At 38.9% G+C, this 21695-nt stretch overlaps 1 protein-coding gene across 1 annotated transcript; it reads right to left on the minus strand.

Moving 5' to 3' along the window:
- Positions 1-18188: 18188 nt before the first annotated feature.
- Positions 18189-20272, minus strand: LOC126598745 (uncharacterized). Its single transcript, XM_050265104.1, has 4 exons — positions 20184-20272; positions 19834-19960; positions 19244-19316; positions 18189-18632 (listed from the first exon to the last, which is right to left on the minus strand). Exons 1-4 carry the CDS (start codon positions 20212-20214, stop codon positions 18384-18386), a joined length of 480 nt encoding a protein of 159 aa, XP_050121061.1. The 5' UTR covers positions 20215-20272; the 3' UTR covers positions 18189-18383.
- Between the last annotated feature and the right edge of the window lie 1423 nt (positions 20273-21695).

The raw sequence follows: 21695 nt of genomic DNA on the forward strand, positions 1-21695 counted from the left end.
TTTAAAATATGAGTTATGAGATTGTAGTTTGACTCATAGTTAAGGTAGTTTTATGTAATTTACCCTTATTTTTATTATTATGGGTAAATTACAGTTTACCCCCTCAGGTTTGGGGTCGATTTCAATTACTTACAACATCCATAAAACATTTCAATTTCATACATTTAGTTATCATTTTATTTCAATTTCATACATCCGTTAGAAAATCAGTTAAGTAAACCATTTAGTGATGACATGGCAAATATGAGATCTACATTTGTGCTGACGTGGCTGACAAATTTGTGCTACGTGGCAAAAATTTTTTTTAGGCATTTAAAATATAATAATATTTACCCTATTAAAAAAATTAAAAAAAAAAACCTAGAAACTTAGAACCCCCGACCCACCTCTCTCACTTCCACTCTCTTCGCCTCCCCTCCCATCCAAAAACCCACCCCACCCCCACCTCCCTGCAACCTCCCCACCCATCCCACCTCCCTTGCAACACCATAAAACAATCGCAAACAATCCAAACCCAATAAAATGCATATATGACAGAAAAAAACAGCAATCAGAAGATTCAAAAACCACTTGAGAGGGAGGGTCGGAAGAAGCGACCTCTTCACGGACGAGATCTCCGGTGGCGATGTGAGGAACACCGAGGAGATTCGAAAGCTGATTGGCGTATGTGTATTTTTCGACGCCTGGCGAGCCCAAGAAGACCCACTGCACGTTGCGGTCCTTGGGATCCTTGACAACAAGATTGGGCATGGACCCCAAACTTGGGATTCTTGGTGGCAGATCGCCATTGCTGGTTGGAGGGAGTAGCTGAGGAAGTGTAGGGGGAAGTCGTCGGAAATAGGTGGGTGGGGTGGGGGGGTTGGGGAGGTGGGGGTGGGGTGGGTTTTTGGATGGGAGGGGAGGTGAGGTGAAGAGAATGGAGGAGAGGGAGGTGGGTCGGGGGTTTCTGTGTTTGTTTGGTTTTTTTTTTATTTTTTATTTTTAATAGGGTAAATATTATTATATTTTAAATACATAAAAAATTATTTTTTTTGCCATGTGGCACAAATTTGTTAGCCACGTCAGCACAAATGTGGATCCCATATTTGCCACGTCATCACTTAATGGTTTACTTAATAGATTTTTTTAATGGATGTATGAAATTGAAATAAAATGATAAGTAAATGTATGAAATTGAAATGTTTTAAAGATGTTGTAAGGAATTGAAATCGACCCCAAACCTAGGGGTGGGTAAAAGGGTCCTCGACCTGCGGGTCGGGGCAAATCCTTACAGTTCGGGGTGGGTCCAAAAATTATAAATACAAAACGGGGCGGGCCAGGTCGGTTCCTAGTAAATAACGGGGCGGGTCAGTTCTAAAAATTAGAGAAAACGGGCCTCTGGCCTGGACCGTTCATTCCTACTGATTACTCTCTCTTTCTTATTATCAGATTCAGACCTAATTCACCCAACCCTCCCCTCTCAATCTCTTTCTTATTCTCAGACTCCACTTCGAGTTTCCTCCTCTGGTCTTCCCCCAATCTCTCATCTCTCTCGATCTCTCTCGATCTCGAATACTTAATTTCCTTTTTCTCGATCTCTCTTTCCCACAATCTCTTTCTCTCTTTCTCCCATCTCACCTGCCTTAAACACAGCTTAACCCCTTTCTTACTCTCATTCTCTCCAACCTTCACAAAGCATAACCATGCATATACCCAGCTCACCTGCCAAAAACCCAGTTCCTTCTCGAACCGGAGATCGCTCGACGGGAGCTCGATCTCGAGGTTTCGGACATGGTGGAGCTAGCTAAGGATCTGGGTGGGCCAATTCCGAGAATGGGTCTGGGTTAGGTCGGGCTTTGTTGAGACAATTTCCTTAAGCGATTTGAGGATGTTGAGAAAGGCGACGAGGTCCTGTTAGAAGGTTTGGTTTTCACCTGTTTAACGATATTACCAAAGGTATCAACACATTACTCTGTAATTTTTTTTTGGTTACAACCTGGAGTGATTTGAGTTTGTGTGGAGGACGATCAAAACCGGAAAAAAAAGAAAAAAAAAGAAAAAAAAAAGAGGATCGATCATGAACTGGCCCGTTTCAAACGGGCCGAGTTAGGTCCGGTTCCAGTGATCAGATTTTCAACACCTGGCCTGGCCCGTCCCGTTTCCTTTTTAAGCGGGTCCGGTCCAGTCATTTTAAATTTTAGCCCTGCTCAGCCCGTGCCCACCCCTACCCAAACCTGAGGGGGTAAAATGTAATTTACTCTATTATTATTTACTTGTTATGGCTTATAATTAACTGAGGGAAACATGTGGTGCGGCATGGAGATATGGAGAAAATGACTTCAGTTCTTGTGCCTTTATTTATAGTAAATCAAGGAGGATTTTTTTGCTTTGCAAGTAATTGTAGACATGTAAATTTTGTTGCATGCAAATGATGCATCACAAAGCTCCACGTGGTATATGACTTATCACAAATGGACAAATCATCAATGACATGTGGCACAAATCAAGCAAAGGAAGCTCAAAAGCATTCCTAAAATGCGGCAAAGGGGAATAAATCTCCTTAAAATCAGCAAGTGGCCTAAATTGCTCCCAAAATCAGAAAGAAAGCTAAAGCATCTTCACAAAACATGCAAGAATTGAAGATTGCTCGCAAAATAGGCAAGAAAGCCCTATAAATTTCAGCCAAGCAAGGGAAAGTGGTTGAAATTAAGACACAAAACATGCCTAAATTCTCCCATGGACAAATTAAGACACAAATCAAAGCCAAATCCATCCAAAGACAAGCTTTGAGAATTCTATAAATACAAGGTCCTCAAACAAGCATAAAGGTCGACAATTTCTACATTCAAAGGATGAAATTCTCACATTGAGAAGAACCTTTGCCAAATCTTTAAAGACTAATACGCTGCCAAAGCTCTCTTTGAAGAACGTACAACCAAAGCCGAAGCTTTCTTTCGACCAAAGCCAAAGCATTTCCTTGAAGAATCAACAAGCACTTGTGCCAATTCCTTCAAGACTTTGTTACAAGCTCAAAACTTGTAATGATGTTCGATTCAAGATGAAGTCGCCAAGACCCTTGAATCAACAAAGTCCTACATCAGCATCACCTTTGTCGTAGCCCTAAACATGAGGTGAAGACTATCCACTCATTGTTTCAAGCTCAAAACTTGAAGCAATCGTTCAATTGTTTGTTCGAGATCAAGTCATCGCGACCCTTGGATCAACAACCTACACATCTATACAAAATTTGAAGATTGAATCAGACGAAAATTGTAAACAGAGATTAACCCTACAAATTCATCAATACAAATCTACTTTGTACACGTGTTCTCACTTCATTCGTTATAGAATTTTTGTGTTTACAAATTTGGCATGCTCGGTGGGACCTCTCTGCCTCTCATCTCTGTCTTCAAATCCACAAGAAACACATATGGTATCAAGAAATGATCAAGCTATTCCCGCAACCAACCAGAAGAACAAGAACATCTTTGCCGCAAGTGGTGGCACTTTGGGCGTCACAACCCGAAGCAAGGCAAGAACTATCTCTACCGTGCCTTCCACCCTTACATCAACTCTACTAAAGGAGCAAGAGCACCCGAGGCATGAGCCTGTGATCATGTAATACCCCGTATTTAAAAAAAAATTATTACATATTATGTGTGTGTGTGTGTGTGGATAATTATTATTTTACGTAATGATTTTATTAAATTTATTTTATGCAAGAACCTACTTTTGATATGTAAAATAGTTTCGTTGTAAAATCCTTTTTGCTACAAATTATTTCAAAAACTAGCTAGTAGTATTTCACGTTCGTATGTAATTAGAGATATTTTTAGTTTGAATTGGAGAAGGTGATTATGATGAGTTTGGCTTTATTGTTCTTACAAAGGCTAAGTGACGTTTTGGGCAACCATTAGAGAATAAAGATGAGGAGTTAGTCACTACTCTAGATAGGTTAAGGTGGAGAGTTTGTAACATTAGGAGTTAATGATTTGGTGATTACTCACCACTCTAAATGTGAAGGTGGAAGTCTACTTAAGGGGTGAGTTGGCAAGTTTGTATTCATTAGGAATGTAAGAGTTAAATGTTTGGTGATGATTCATCCCCCAAATTGTTTGGACGTGGCCTTTGGATGCAAGGAACATCTTGCATATTATTCCTTAGTTCATGATTTGCTTCACATTTGTTATTTTGTCATTGGACCACATTTCATTGTGATGATTAGGCTAACATTTGGTGTGTTTTCATTGGAACACATTTCATGATAATAATTAGCACAACACTTGCTTTCTTTCCATTGGCACACTTGTGGAGATTCTTTGGACAAGAAGATGTCATGCAATTTACATAAAGGAAGGAGGAAAGAAACAACGGAAGGACATAAAGAAAAGAATAAGAGGAAAAGATAGAGAAAAGAAGAAGAGGAAAAGATAGAGGAAAGAAGAAGAAGAAAAGGGAGAGGAAAGAGGAAGAAGAAAAGAGAGAGGAAGAAGAAGAACAAAAGAAAGAAAAAGAACAACTCCAACAAAAAGTCATTCTTCCCTTCATATTACCTTCCTATTTTCTTTTACATGTTCTTAGGGCTCAAAGCCATCTTTCATTGTATTTGTAAGTCTACCACATATAGTGAAATACAATGAAAACACAACCCTAGTGGATGTAGCCAAATTGGTGAACCACTTAAATCTTGTGTTGTTTACATTTTGAGATCATTTCCATGAGAAGCACTTCCACCAAACCATAGAAAATCTCCATTTATTTTCCCCTGAGAATGATGTACAAAAAGTGGGAGACAAATCCTAGAAAAATACATGAGATCTTACTCAACAAATCTCTCCATCAAACTACCATCATTTTCATCTATCAAAAGAAAGATATCCAAAAACTAGAAATTCGTCCAGCCTATTTATCAGACCAAAACACCATCATCCATAGATTATATCATAGTATTTTCTTCATGAGAATTGTTTGTCTGTCTCTCTACCATGACATATCAAAATTTCAGGAAAATCCAACGGTGCAATCTTCCAATAGGTTTGAAATACGAACTTATGTTTCTAATTCCACGGAAAACTGGACGGCCATGTTATGAGTACCAAAACCCCATTTTTAGTAGCTCCGATCGAAACGTTTCCCTTACAAAAGTTGTTCCTTATCATCTCCTCTATAACATATCCAAAAACCATGACAATCTAATCTATGTGCTGACTTGTATCCCAGCTCAAACAACTGATGTTTGGTTGAGAATTTCAGCTATACTAAAGAAGAGGAAGAGGATGTGGTGAAAGAAGAAAGAGAACGAGAGGGAAGAAAAGAACTTGAAACAAAAAAAAATAAAAATAAATGATGATGTTTGGAAAGGGAAAAGCTAGAAACATGATTCCATGCCTTGTGGCCTTTGAGACATATATTTCACTCTAACGATTATTTTCTCTAACATGGATGTGTATTCTTTTCTAATAAAAACAGGTTGCCCGACCAAGATGGACGAGACGATGAAATATGGAGTGGTCAACAAGCAACATTTTATATGATGGATTATAGATTATTATTTTGTTAATATTATGATTATATTACTCTTGTTACTAATCAATTTGATTTATGTTGAAGTTGCAGGCTTGTTAGATAAAGTGTGAGTATTGATATCTATGTGAACATGACATATACATATGCATTGCAAAGCAAGAAAAAGAGTTGTGTTGTGTCAAGTGCTCACTTGTGTAAAGTGTTTAAGTTGTGAGGATATTCAAGGGCTAAAGTTTGCCTTGAATATAAAATAATGAACCGTGTATATGTCAGGCGTAGGGTGCAGGGCTTGAGTATACATTTGGGCGTTGAGGGAAGTATCTGTTTAATAAAGTGGAAACTGAGAGTTTAATTATAAAAATTGGGTTAAGGGATGAACGGAAGTTAACTCATATTCTAACGTACTTGGAGCCAAGTGGTATAAGTATGGTATGGGACGTGTAGGCTTGGGTGCCTTAGGTATGTGTTGACAAGATTAGAAGGGAGTGAGCACATTCATACATCTCATTGCATACATTTTATGTATTTTCAAGAGCTACTCATTTCAATTATTATTTTAGTTGGTATTTTTGTTATGAATAAATTTTGTATACTAATATTTGTTACAATTCAATTATTATTTTGTTAGTAGTTTTTGTAGTGAATTAATTTGTGCATTATTGTTATTCCGCTGCGTATTCAATAAATTTTAATTATTTCATTTTATTTTCCACTATATCTTGGTTGTAGAATTTATTTCTATAGCTAAGATATGGCTCACACCCTAGCTCGTGGATAGTATTTATTCGCGAGTCAGGGCGTGACAGATCACCCTAGCCTCGCTAGGGCGCCAAAGGAAGAAAGCCCAATGAGGTACTCCGAGTCGTTGACTTTCGATGCCGACTCAAGTAGCAGCTCGTATCTCATAGCCATGTAAGTCATGACTACTGGTGTGACTTCAATCGAGGAGCAGCTGGCATAAATAAGTGAAGCAATCGCAAGGCTGACAAGGACCGTGGAAGAAAAGGACTTGCAGAAAGCTACACTTGTCAATCGTCTAGAGGCGCAGCACAACGAGAAAGCTGACCCAAATGTTGATCCACTAAAGAAAGAAATCAATGAAGAAGATGAGCTTCTAGTGGAGAAAGTTAAGGAGAAGCTGGATGTGGACCGAGCTACCATGCTCATGGGATCTCTTTTTATCCAACAACTGTAAGAGATGATCACAAACATCATTGAGGCGCAGTACGAAGGGAGCTCACATGACTCTGTGCTATACTCAAAGCCTTACTCCAAGAAGATTGATGCCTTGAGGATGCCAAGGGGTTATTAGTCGCCCAAATTTAAGTAATTCGATGGAAAAGGGCAATCTTAAGCAACATATTGCCCATTTCATTGAAACTTATAACAATGTTGGGATGGAGGGAGACTACCTCGTTAAACAGTTCGTGCACTCGCTAAAAGGTAATGCCTTTGATTGGTGCACCGACCTCGAGCTCGAGTCCATCAACAGCTGGGATCAGCCTGAAAAGTAATTCCTTAACGGCTTTTATAGCACTCGTCGCACTGTAAGCATGTTGGAGTTAACAAGTATGAAGTAGTGGAAGGATGAACCTATCGTCAACTACATCAATAAATGGCATTCATTAAGTCTGGATTGCAAAGATTGGCTTTCTGAAACCTCCGCCACTGAGATGTGCGTTCAAGGCATGCACTAGGGGCTACATTACATCCTCTAAGGCATAAAACCAAGAACTTTTGAAGAATTGGCAACTCGATCCCATGACATGGAGTTGAGTATTGCCAATCATGGGAAGAAATAGTAGATCACTGACTAAAAAAAGGATAAGGTGCTCGCTCCAAAGGTAGACAAGACTTGGAAAAAGCCTGCCAAGGAAGCTTTTACCATCCATACTACCCACATCAAAATCTTTGCTGCGCCCGTCAAGATCTCATCCAAAAGCAAAACAAAGGAAATGAAAGGTGAGCCTTCTCGCACCCAAGATAGGTACAAAAACACCTTGAGGGAACTGGAGCATAATACGTACCTTTTTCCTGATTCTGACGTGGTTGCAATGTTAGACTTGCTGGAAAAGAAGGTAATTGAGTTACCTGAATGCAAGTGCATCGAAGAGATGAATCAAGTTAACGATCTTAGGTATTGCAAGTTTCATTATATTGTGAGTCATCTTGTTGGCAAGTGCTTCGTCTTTAAGGAGCTCATCATGAAGCTAGCATAACAAGGGCAAATTGAACTTGACCTAGAAGACACGGTTGCAACACACACTACCATGATTATGTTTGGATCATTCGATTTGGTGCCTTCGCACGTGACGCATGACCAGTCTCGTCCATGCTTAAGCGACACGACACCTTCTGTACAACCATCATTTGGGGCAAACGACCAAAATACGCCTACCAACGTACACTAGGGAACCTATAGAGCAAGAGCCACACATTCCTTTCTCCTTGTACGAGTACTTCCCAATGGACTTCTTCCAACAGTGCACTACCGTTGCCTGTCATATGGTTGAAGTAGAGCTAGAAAAACCCTTAAAAGGTAAAGTTATTGCCTAGAGGAAGAGAAGACCCTCACACCCAAAGAAGGCCTGCCAACATACTTTAGCATCGAGGAAGCACTATTATTGCCTAAGGAGAGGTGAAAAGCACTAGTAGCAATTTTGGCGAGTCTCGACGATCACAAAATGCAAGAAAGCAAGGATGAAGACTTGAAACTTCGGCCATATGAGTATGCAATCAACTTCACTGACAAAGACTTGTTGGGATCAAAGCTTCACAATCGTTTTCTCTTCATCTCTGGGTACGTAAGGGAGCACAAAGTTAACCGTATGATTGTGGATGGTGGATCGGCCATAAACATCATGCCAAAGTCAACAATGACCACAACCGGCATCAAGGTGGATGAACTATCTCGCAGCTGCTTCCTAATCCAAGGTTTTAACCAAGGAGGACAAAGAGCAATGGGCATAATCTGAATGGAGATGACCATTGGCGAACTTAAATCAAGCACGCTATTCCATGTGATTGATGCAAGAACTTTCTACAACTTGCTCTTAGGAAGGCATTGGATCCACGAGAATGGAGTGGTGCTGTCCATCTTTCATCAATGCTTGAAGTTCTACCGAGAAGGAGTAAAGGTGATACAAGGCGACACCAAACCATTCATCCAACCTGAATCACACTTCGCCGATGCCAAGTTATACATGGATGAAGACATAGTACCCGAAGCTCTTCCAAAAGAGATTAAATCCATATGCAAAGCCGCATTTAAGAAACGAGAGTGCCAATCCATGCCCAAAAAGTAAGAAAGGGAAGCCGTGCCATCTTCAAACAAAGACGATGATGAGTCTGCCAAACCCATAACAACCAAAATGGGTGTGACACCCTCAAAAGGACCAAATACACTCGTCTTCTGATACATCCCAGTATCAAGAAGAAAGAATGGGCAATCCTTGTTCGAAACTGGAACAAGCAAAGCCAACACACAGCTACACAAGGATGATGTAAAACTACTCAAGACAAATGCAATTTTACCTCTGACACAGCTAAATGACGCTAAAGTTTCAAAACCACTGCAAGGTTTTGTAAAACCCTTGCCAAAAGGGGTGAAACCGAGCATTTTTCCAACTAAGAGGACCGAGAAAGGTTTCGACCCAAACGCCTACAAACTCATGTTAAAGGCTGGGTACGATTTCACCTTCCATTAAAATCTTGGAAAAAAGGTTTTAAACACCGTCAACGACAAAGAAGGTGACCTCACTGAGACTCAAAAGAAGTTGAAGAGCATGGTTACGGAGTTGACAACAACAAAGCTCGACTTGGTTTCACACCAAATACACCTGTGAAGATTTCAAGCAAAACAAAAAATGTTAGCGCTCAACACATCAGCGTGAGCGTTGAACAAGATCAAGAGAAGCCTAAACCCGCCCCTCGAATGTCAGTCTTTGATAAGCTGAATGGTTTAAAACCTAGAATGTCAGCACTAGATTGCATTGGTAGTCAAGACTGAACTTCTGTCTTCAAACGGCTCAACACACCAACACCCTAAAGCTGTGTTTTCGAAAGGTTATCAAAATCTATGAAGCAAAGCAACACGGCTAGTTCTCCTCTGCAACGGTTGGCCTTGGAAAGACTTGAATAAACCAAGAAGCCTTCTAGGAAGAGGAAGACAATGTTGAAGGAAGAAAAGCTTGACGGTTTAGCAGAAAAAGACGACGTTCGAAGCTCAATTTCTTCAAGGATGAAGTGCCAAACAACCTTGGAAGTCAACACAAAAAAGACAACTAAAGGTAAAGAGGCGCCTCATCATACAAACTAGCCAATCTTCAGGCTAACAAGCCTAAGAGGACGACATTGAAAATGAGGTCCAAGACATCTTCCACATCACGATCCAAGAAGACAAAAAGAATGAAACCCTCGAGGAAGACGTCACTATTGCATAACCATAGCTCGAGGATGGGGGGGTAAGCCACAGTTGATGATCTCAAGAAGCTTAACTTAGGCACAACGAGGAACGGAAGTCTACCTTTGTAAGTGCACTACTTAGTGAGGACGACATCAAGGAGTACTACCAACTGCTAATGGAGTACAAGGACGTATTTGCTTGGACCTACAAAGAAATGCCCGGCCTTAACCCTACCATCGTTGTACATCACCTTGCAGTCAAGCCTGGAACGCGACCGATAAAGCAAACTCAATGATGCTATCGATCCGAGCTCATCCCACAAATTGAGGCCAAGATTGACAAGCTAATCGAAGCATGCTTTATTCCAGAGGTGTAATACCCTAAATGGATCTCCAACATCGTCATTGCCTTTAAGAAATCTAGACAAATACGTGTTTGCATAGATTTCCGGGACCACAATGATGCTTGCTCGAAGAATGACTTTCCCTTGCCAATCATCGAAATCATGGTGGATGTAACCACTGGCCACGAGGCACTATTATTCATGGACGACTCCTCTAGATACAATCAAATATGTATGACTTCCAAAGACGAGGAACTAACAGCCTTTCGCACTTCAAAAGGTATCTACTGCTACAAGGTAATGCCCTTTGGCTTGAAGAATGCTGAAGGTACATATCAACGCACAATGCAGAAGATCTTCAACAACATGCTACACAAAAATGTAGAATGTATCATGGACGACGTAGTTATTAAGACCAAAAAAAGATCGATCACTTAAAAGATTTACGAATGGTGTTCAACAAACTACGACACTACAACCTTAAAATGAACCTGTTGAAATGGGCATTTGGCATCACTTCTGGGAAGTTCCTCGGCTTCATTGTCAAGCACCGTGGCATTGAAGTAGACCAATCGAAGATCAAGGCCATCCAAAACATGCCCGAACCAAGGAACTTACACGAGATGAAAAGTCTATAAGGGTGGTTAACCTTTATTAGACACTTCATCTCTAACCTCGCTGGACGTTGTCAACCCTTCAGTCGACTCATGAAGAATGACGTTCCGTTCATATAGGATGACGCATGTCGCAATGCCTTTGAGAACATAAAAAGGTACCTGGCAAACCCACATGTCTTAGGAGCTCTTGTGCCTGGAAAACCGCTCATCCTATACATTGCCGCACAAGAAGGTTCCATTAGAGCACTCTTGACACAAGAAAATGAAGACCAAAAGGAAAGAGCACTCTATTACCTAAGTATAACTCTCAATTGTACCGAGCTTAACTACTCACCAATCGAGAAGATGTGTCTTGCCCTAACCTTTGCTGTCCAAATGCTAAGACACTACATGCATGCTTACACTATCCACTTGGTTGCTAAAGCAGACCCAGTTAAGTACGTTATGTCCAAACCCATTTTGACAGGGCAACTAGCTAAATGGGTGTTGTTTCTCAATCAATATGAGATCATCTACGTCTCACCTAAAGTCGTCAAGGGACAAGCCCTAGTAGATTTCCTTACCAACCATCTAATCCCAGCCGATTGGAAAATCTCAGACGACTTGCTTGACGCGAAGGTGTTCTACATCGACATCTTTCCGACATGGACAATGTTCTTCGACATATCTGCACGAACGGACGGAGCGGGGGCAGATGTAGTATTCATGTCACCACAAAGACAAGTACTACCCTATTCCTTCTGACATGGAAATCATAACGCTAGAAGTGTATGACTACTCCAAGCTTATAATCAATCAACTCTTAACTAAATATGAAGTGAGGAAATATGATATCGTCCCATACTTTCGGCTAGCAACTCAACTGCTACAAAAGTTCAAGGCCGTGATGCTAGAACATGTGCCAAGAAAAGAAAGTCAAATGGTGGATGCTCTCGCTAACCTTGCCTCAAGTATGGCACTAGGAGAAGACGAATATGCGAATGTGCCAATTTGCCAAAAATGGGTGATCCCGCTCGTCATTGAAATGCTACTGGATGATACAAATGTCATTTGAGTACTTCCAGTCGACACTGAAGAGTGGAGACAGCCACTGATCTACTACTTAGAGCATGGAAAGCTTTCAAACTATCCTAGACACCGATTTGAAATACGTCGACGAGCACCTTTCTTCTTCTACCACAAAGGAACACTTTACCGACGCTCTTTTGAATGAGTAATTTTGAGATGCCTAGGTGAGGAAGAAGCCAATCAAGCCATGGAAGAAACATACTCAGACGTATGTTGAACGCATCAGTCTGGACCAAAACTACACTTCCAGCTCAAGAGAATGGGGTACTACTGGTCGAGCATGGTGAAAGACTGTTTCGAACACGCCAAAAAGGTGCCAAGCCTGCCAATTCCACACCAACTTCATACATCAATCGCTTGAACCATTACACCTTACAGTTGCTTTAAGACCATTTGATGCATGGGGATTGGACGTCGTAAGACCAATCATACCAAAGTCATTTGCAGGAGAAGCCTACATCCTAGCCCAATGGATTAATTTTCTAAGTGGGTTGAAGCCGTACCCCTAAGGAAATTCAAGAAGGAAACTATCATCCATTTCATCAATGAGCACATCATCCACAGATATGGTGTGCCTTGCTACATCATCATTGACAACGGAAAACAGTTCTCCAACCGACTTATGGACGAGCTATACGAGAAATACAAGTTCAAGCAGTATACGTCTTCCATGTATTATGCTTCAGCCAAAAGTCTTGCGGAAGCATTCAACAAAATGTTATGCAACCTTGAAGGTCTTGCGGAAGCATTCAACAAAATGTTATGCAACCTTCTGAAGAAGGTAATGAGCTGAACAAAGAGAAACTGACATGAAATAATAAGCGAGGCACTTTGAGCATTTAGGATGACACATAGAACTCTTACCCAAGCTACGCCTTATTCTTTCGTATATGGCATGGAAGTTGTTCTGCCACTCAAAAGTCAAATCCCCTCATTAAGAATGACTATACAAGAAGGCTTGACTGAGGAGGAAAAGACAAAGCTACGACTTCAAGAGTTGGAAGCACTTGAAAAAAGGAGGCTCGAAGCTCAACAACACTTGGAACACTACCAAGCATGGCTATCCAAGGCATTCAACAAGAAGGTCCGCCCAAGGTCTTTCTAAACTGGAGATCTTATCTTGGCATTACGAAGGCCTATCATCACAACTTACAAGAAAAAAAGCAAGTTCACATCAAAGTGGGATGAACCTTACGTAATACAAGAGGTCTACACCAATGGTGCCTACTTAATTATGGCCGAAGAAGGCTTAAAGATCGGCCCCATCAATGGCAGATTCTTGAAGCGTTACTACCCCTAAACCAAACAAGCAATGCTCATTGCCTGCATGAGCCTAAACTGCACGTGGCACTAAACTCTTCACCTGCATAAGCCTAAATTGCACACAACACAAAGCTCCTCACATGCACGAGCCTAAACTGCATACGACAACAATGCTCCTTATTTGCACGAGCTTAAAATATGACACCCAATGCTCCTTGTTCGCACGAGCTTAAAATGTGACACCTAATGCTCCTAGTCTGCAAGAGCATAAAATGTGTAGGGCAATACAAAAACAAAAAAAATTCAAAATCATCATCAAAATCACCATTAAAACCGTCAAAACCATAAAAAACAATCCATCACTCTTTTGAACTACGTCATGACTTAATCCCTCCTCAAACGAGGGTACGTAGCCAACTTGAAACTTCAAAACTTCAAGTACAATCACATCACCAACAAAAAAATGCAAACACTTTGAAGAATAAGGAGAAAATTCAAATTGTGAATACTTTATTTTGGAAGAAGTCTGCTCCAAAGCCTTATTAAAAAAACAAAGAAAAAGAAAAGAAGGCTTAAAGTACAAAGAACGGAAGACACTACTTGAAAGCTATGTCCCTAAAACTACGGCGACGATCTTTAAGCAAGCCTTCCAAAGTCTTCAAAGTCTCCGCATTGGTGGGAGACAAGGTGGGCAACTCCATAGCCGTGCCTTTCTCTTACTCTAGGTGTGAAATCTCCTCTTGATGTTGAGAAAGTATAGCTTTCTGCTCCGAGGGAACATCTTGAAGTTGTGATGCTTTGATTTCCAACTGCTCTTGCTCTCGCGCCAATGCTTTTAGACGCACGAATGATGGAAGGATGGCGATCATAACTAAACAAAGATGCGTACAAAACATGATAAATGACTACGTTGGTAAGCATATCTTTAGGCTCAAGACATCTTCAGGCCACCCCCAACAAAACTCAGCAAAGACAGCCTCTCCAGTAGTAGATAAGATGCCATTCCAAGTCATAGCTTTGCTACATATGTGATCGACAAGAAGCTCAAATGAAGTCGGTGGATTGTCATGAATAGGGTGCGAAGGATTCAAGATAAGAATCCTCAACGTACATGCATTCTTCTTCGTATTTGGTCGACCAAAATTTGTCACCTCCTAAGATACTTCAGAAGACCACAACTTGATATGCATTGAGTTGTGTTTTGTAGGAAGAACAAGCACCTTATGGCCAGTCAATGGCACATAAAGCTTCAACGTTGTTCCCTTATCTTGCGAATCACCTTCGTTCGCAAAAATGATGATGGTATTGCTCTTAAAGCACTTGAAAAATATCATGGCTGTAATAAAATAAACAAGGCAACATAAGCATATGAGTGGGGCTACAAGAAGAAAATATTGCTTGACTAAAGCAAAAGATGTGTGAGACGAACCTCGTGAGTGTTGAAAAATGACGATGACAAAGTCGCAACGACAAAAAGAAATCAGTCACAAAGCTTGAGCAGGACAGCAAAGAGGGCAGTTACAAGACGGTCCTTCAAAGCATGCTACAGTAGCAAAGAAAACCAAAATGCTACGTAACCCCGCAACGATTATGCAAGCAGTTTCTTGCATTGCACGACAATGTCACCATCGAAGGAAACTGCGACCAAAAGGCACTACACATCGTAACCTCGTTGCAGTCTTTTGCACAGCACCACGCGGTAAAAAATGACGCATTGCAACAAGCTCCAAACACCAAAACTCATGGCAGTAGCAACAACAAAAATAAATAAATAAATAAAAATCCTATGGCAGCAAGTAAAGTCAATGTGCACGACAAGGTTTGTTGTGCCAAAAGACACACCTAATTGTCCTATAAATAATGATCAATTTCTTCCTAATGCTAGAGGGAGAATACATACCTAATAGCAAAAGGAAAATCAAAAGAAGGAAGTACATTCCAACCAAAAGAAGGGATCAAATTCCAAGCAAAAAATGGCAAGGTGATTTCGGCCACAAGGAAAAAAAAAAACATGTTGTTTTTGCAACAAAATCAGCAAAGAAAAGAAAGAAAAAAAGAAAAAGGAAAGGGCTTCAAAATTTCCAAAACATCAAAGGAAAGTACCTTTCCTCGCCAAAATACAAAAGGTAATCCCTCCAAAGCAAGGACAAGTCTTCAAGTTTCCCAAACCAAGAAGGAAAACACTCCCTTGGCCAAAAAAAAAAAATGGAAAGGGAAAGGAAAAAAAAAATGCAAATCCTACTTACCCAAAGACAAACATTAAATCTTTCCAAAACCTTGAAGGAAATCACCTTTATTGCCAAAATTGAAGGACCTAAGGAAGGAAAAAACCTTTTTCCCACACCCACAAGGAAAACATCCATGCCTCAAAATACACCAAATGTATTTTGTCAAAAAATTATGGAAAATCAATACGCACAATAAGTATGTGCCGATTTATCAATTTTCAAAATTTTCATTCAAGATCAAGCCTTTACGACTCTTGAAGAAAATTTCCATTTCATTTGAGATTAAGCCTTTACGGCACTTGAAGAAAAATTTCATTTCATTCAAGACCAAGACTCAATAACCCTTGAAGAAATGTTTTATCCAAGAAATACGCCTCAACGGTCCTTGATGAAATTCATCATTTCAATCCAAGAAATATGCCTCAACAACCCTTGAAATACGCCTCAACAGCCCTTGACAAAATTCATCATTTCAGTTCAAGAAATACACCTCAACGGCCCTTGAAGAAATGTTTCTTTCAAGAAATACGCCTCTACGACCCTTGAAGAAGCAAACTAATTCAAGATCAAGTCTCGACAACCCTTGAGTTAGAACATTCACATTGCAAGTCTTCAAAACATGTTTCCTATATGTGACAAGCACATGCCTACAAAACGCCTTGAAGTGGGGGCATTTGTAGACATGTATATTTTGTTGCATGCAAATGATGCATCATAAAGTTTCACGTGGCATATGACTCATCATAAATGGACAAGTCATCAATGACATATGGCACAAATCAAGCAAAAGAAGCTCAAAAGCATTCTTAAAATGCAGCAAAGGGGAAGAAATCAACTTGAAATCGGCAAGGGCCCAAATTGTTGCCAAAACCGGAAAGAAAGCTAAAGCATCTTCACAAAACAAGCAAGAATTGAAGATTGCTCGCAAAATAGGCAAGAAAGCCCTATAAATTTCGGCCAAGCAAGGGAAATTGGTTGAAATTAAGACACAAAACATGCCTAAATTCTCACATGGACAAATCAAGTTACAAATCAAAGCCAAATCCATCCAAAGGCAAGCTTTGAGAAGTCTATAAATACAAGATCCTTAGACAAGCATAAAGGTCGACAATTTCTACATTCAAAGGCCAAAATTCTCACATTGAGAAGAACCTTTGCCAAATCTTTGAAGACTAATACGCTGCCAATGCTCTCTTTGAAGAACATACAACCAAAGCCGAAGTTTTCTTTCAACCAAAGCCAAAGCATTCCCTTGAAGAATCAACAAGCACTTGTGCCGATTCCTTCAAGACTTTGTTACAAGCTCAAAACTTGTAACATTGTTCGATTCAAGATCAAGTCGCCAAAACCCTTGATTCAACAAAGTCCTACATCAACATCACCTTTGTCGTAGCCCTAAACCTGAGGTGAAGACTATCCGCACACTGTTTCAAGCTCAAAACTTGAAGCAATCGTTCGTTTGAGATCAAGTCATTGCGACCCTTGGATCACCAATCTACGCATCTACATCAATTTTGAAGATTGAATCAGAGGAAAATTGTAAACAGAGATTGTAACCCTACAAATTCATCAATACAAATCTTTGTACACGTGTTCTCGTTTCATTCATTATAGAATTTTCGTGTTTATAGTAATATAATCATAAAGGGAAAAGATTTTCTAGTATCCTAAATATAAACTATTTAGGCACCAAAGCAACAATACGCCTCCTCATCTTCAGTGGAATTTCATCCTCATCTTCAAGATCTCCGGATGTTGATAACTTAACTGTATTTGGATCATCCTTACTTTGGCTCTGGAAAATCATGGTCCCACGACTACAATAAAAATTCGAAACAGTATCAAGATCATTGTTCTAAAAATTTCCCCTAGCGCCGCTAGGCCTCGCCTAGGTGCTAGGTGACTGGCCACCGCCCCGATTAATGACTAGATGTTTGAAAATTAAGAAAGGGTGTCTAGACCTGCTAAGGTGCCCGCCTAGATCGCCTAGCTCACTTAGATCCGTTTAGGCACCCGCCTAGGTTGCGACTCACCTAGAAAAAAAATAGATAACTTTCATTTTGTATTTTATTTTTTTCAATAAATTGTAAGAGACTTGTTGAATAGTTAAATAAACACACATTATATGTTTGTTCCCCATGTTTTCATGATGTTCCAATACTCCATAATATATATGTCATTCTATTTTGTAGTTTATGATTAAATTATATATATTTTAAGTATAAATAGACATTTATTTACATGAAATATAATAGATTTACTTAAATCCGCCTAGGCACTAAGCCCCAACTAGCGCCTAGAGTCTTTTAGAACATTGATCAAGATTATTTGGCCAAATGGGCATCAGGCTGGCTAAAATGTAGTCCCCTCTTAGCGTTTTTTTAGCCCAGCTCATCAGTTGTAATAATTGGTTCAAATTCAAAATTTGAAAACATTCAGAAGTATTTAGGGGTCTATGTTTGACCCATTCGGTTGAAGATAATATGTAAGTATGGCCTGACATTGTTCATTTAAAAATAACTTTTTGAAGGGCTATAATTCTAGACGGGACTGTATTTAGCCCTTTCAGTTGGAGATGATCTTATTGTTTAAGTCTAGTTTAATCTACATAGCATTGTTTAATTGGGTGTTATATATCTCGTGCATATGCCACATCCATACACAAATTTAAATTTTAACAGAATTTTAATAAAATGACGATTTTGATTTGTGACACTCATATCCAAAACGACATTAACCAACTTTTAATCGAGGGATCATTTTGAGAAGCTGAGTCGATTTGATAATCATGTAATATATATAAATATACAAATACCAATGTATTATCATCTACAACACAAGTTGAGAACCAAAATAGTAATTACATAATTAACAGAAAGGTATAAAATCATTGATAATTTGACAATGATTAAATAATCAAATGTAGATTTCAATCGATGATCCAATATGATGGTTTATACTTTGTTAAGTTTAGCGAGCACGAAGGCAGTAGCAGACGTGATGGCTGGAATGAAGAAAGCATTAGGAATTGCACGAGGCATGATTCTTTGCTTGATGAGGAAAGCGGTGAGTGGAACACCAAACATGTATATGAGTGTGTCTTTGGCTCCAACACCAGTAAATCCTGTACCCACAATTATTTCTTGTAAAATCTTTTGAAACTCTTCCCTTTTCAGAGAGCTTCCCTTGCCATGGTGGTGTTCCTGCAGCATTTTTTTATATTAGTACAACGATATATTTTTACAAGAAGAAGATTTTGGCTAAGCAACACAATGACCAACTTAATTTGGTATCGAATTTGTCATCCATGAGATTCGAACCTAAGATCTCTCATTTACAAGTAAAGATAAATACTACCAAATCATAGTACTGAGTGGCTGCAACTTATTTTAAAATGAATATTATTTTATCATATCATCGTATATATATGCTTGTGACGTAATGTCTAGCATATCAAACTAATAAATTATCTAAAGTTTACAGTCGGCGACCTAATAGTCATTTACAACATATAATCAGATTATACTGGTATATTATTTCACTTGTTATAATGGAAGTGAACAATATAGAATGTCCAACCACTTTTAGGATTTATATTAATAAAAATAGATTAATTCACGTGTTATCGTAATGTATTTTGGGTATACTAAAAAATTGCTTCATATTTGGATCATACTTTCTTACAAAACTAACGGTGTCCTTAAACTCGAACATTTTGTGTGTGTGTGTGTGTGTGTGTAAAATATGACAAGCCCAATATTTATGGTACGTACGGTGGCAAAAATTAAGAACCTCAACAAGAATTGATGCTTACTTCGTATGCTTTCTTGAGTTTGCTTTCCTCTGGGACGCAAAATTGTGTGCTACCGAGCTGTTTGTTGATTTCTCTGGCAAAAATAATTATGGAATTAAAGATTAATTACACCAATTATTAGTATCCTCTGTATAGTCGAGATATATACTCAATGGCAAGCATATGAATGCAACATATTTTCTCTTATGTGCATGGGGTTGTGTTCGCATGGGTGGCACATCACATGTTCAATCTTATGACGCTATAACGACACTCTAGCAACAATAGCCTATGCAACAACCCAACGACACCGTTATAGGTTGTGCATGATCCAATCTTATTGTTGTTGTTGCAGTGTCATTATAGGTGTCAGATTGTTGTTATGGAGTTAAATTATTGTTGTTGTTGCAGTGTCGTTATAGTGTTAGTAGACCAAACCGGATCATGCGCCCCCGATGGCGCACAAAATCCATGCCCAGGAGAGAAAATCTGATGCATGCAGATAGTTTTCCAATATAAAAAATTAATGCGTAGAAGCTAAATGCAGAGATATCATGCATGCAAGGGCTAAAATGACAGCGAGTAATTGATTATAGGATGTATATAGATACTCGACAGCTTCGCATATTGCTCTGTAGAATTCAGTTGTGGTTGGTTCCTCGGTGCCAGCTGCAAAATGAGTGTTATAGAACTCCTCGATTATGGGACTAATTTCTTTAATCTTGTTTTCCTCCGTTCCTGCACAATAAAAATAGTAGTTAAAGGGCTGTTAATCTGCAAAATATACATAAACTTAATAATTTGTGTTCCTGATGCTTCTATCAAATATAGTCAAAAGCGTTTTTTAGCTTTAGAAACCACATTATAGCTAGCTTGATACATAGAAGCAATCCTAAGCACAGATACCCTTAATTTCAGAGAGAGAGAGAGAGAGAGAGAGAGAGAGAGAGAGAGAGTGTACTAGGAGCCAATGTCTTGAGGGTTTGGCCCATTTTTTTTATGTTTTGCAATGTTTTGCGCTGCCGATTAATACAGAGAGAAGAGCTATAAGCTTTGTATGTGTGTGTTTTAACATGCAAGAAGCGCATAAAGCATCAATGTGACTTGCCTTGTGGGGTGGAAATAGCATATATGCATATTATGTTATGCACTCATGCATTGCATGTAACACCATTGTTCAAGGCTTTAAGCAACGCATATTCCAAATTTCCAACTGCATAGTTTGGGCCTCACATATGGCTCATCCTCATATGTTTTTTTTTAGTACAATCAATATTTTACACTAAGAGAATAAGAATAATTTGAACTCAAGACGTAATTAGTTTAAGAACAAGACATTAATTACCACGACTTGTTTGTGTACTTCTGAAATGTTGTCCTGTGGTGCAATCAATCAACTTTTATAACTACGAGTGATTGATCAAAAAATGAATCATGTAAATTAATTAATGGATAATGTTAGGGAGGCCAAAATTTTTAAACTAAATTTGCAAATCAAATGATTTGGTTGTTGATGATTGGATTATTACTTAAGTGTTGATTAACATGTTTATTTCTTATTGGCGACACACATTGTTCTAACAATCCCTGCCTAGCGCCGCCTAGGCGCTAGGCGGCTGGTCATCGTCCCAATTAATGTACATGTGTTTGAAAATTAAAAAAGGGCGCCTATACTTGCTGAGGCACCCGCCTAGATTGCGACTCACTTAGAAGAAAATAGATAACTTTCGTTTTGCATTTTATTTTTTTCAATAAAGTGTAAGAGACGTATTGAATACTTAAATAAACACACATTATATGCTTGTTCCCCATGTTTTCATTATGTTCCAATACTTCATAATATATGTCATTCTATTTTGTAGTTTTTGATGACATTACATATATTTTAAGTATAAACCGACACTTATTTACATGAAATATAGTAGATTTACTTAAATTCACTTAGGCCCCATCCCACCACCCGACGAGCGCCTAGCGTCTTTTAGAACCTTGATATCACATCATTTGGTTTAAAATTTTGGTCTCCATAGCGTTACCCTTAATTAATTAATTCCTTCATCAACAATACTAAAATATTGTTCATATGTAAAATATGAATCTTTCCTTCTACAATAATTTATTTGAGCGAGCTCTCCTCTTGCACTTAAGTTTGAATTTCTCTTTCCACAAATTAGATTAATTTGAAGTAAACTATTGTTCATATGAAAAATAACTATGCTATACATCCTAATTTTTTTCTTCTCATTTCTTTATAATATGATTCTCTATACAATAGCCTTGCCATAATAATTTAGTATCCAACTCGCCATCAAATAAATTTAAAACTAAGACCTCTTACTCACAAGTATAGAGGAATACCATTAAATCGTAATACTAAGTGACATTCACCACATAAGTTAGACAAAAAAATATTGAGAGAAAAAGTTGGGTATAAGCCTTTTCCTATAAACTTCAAAAGGGGTGTGCTATCCAC

The sequence above is a fragment of the Malus sylvestris genome, chromosome 14, assembly GCF_916048215.2.
Source record: "Malus sylvestris chromosome 14, drMalSylv7.2, whole genome shotgun sequence".
In the NCBI taxonomy this organism is placed as follows: Eukaryota; Viridiplantae; Streptophyta; class Magnoliopsida; order Rosales; family Rosaceae; genus Malus; species Malus sylvestris.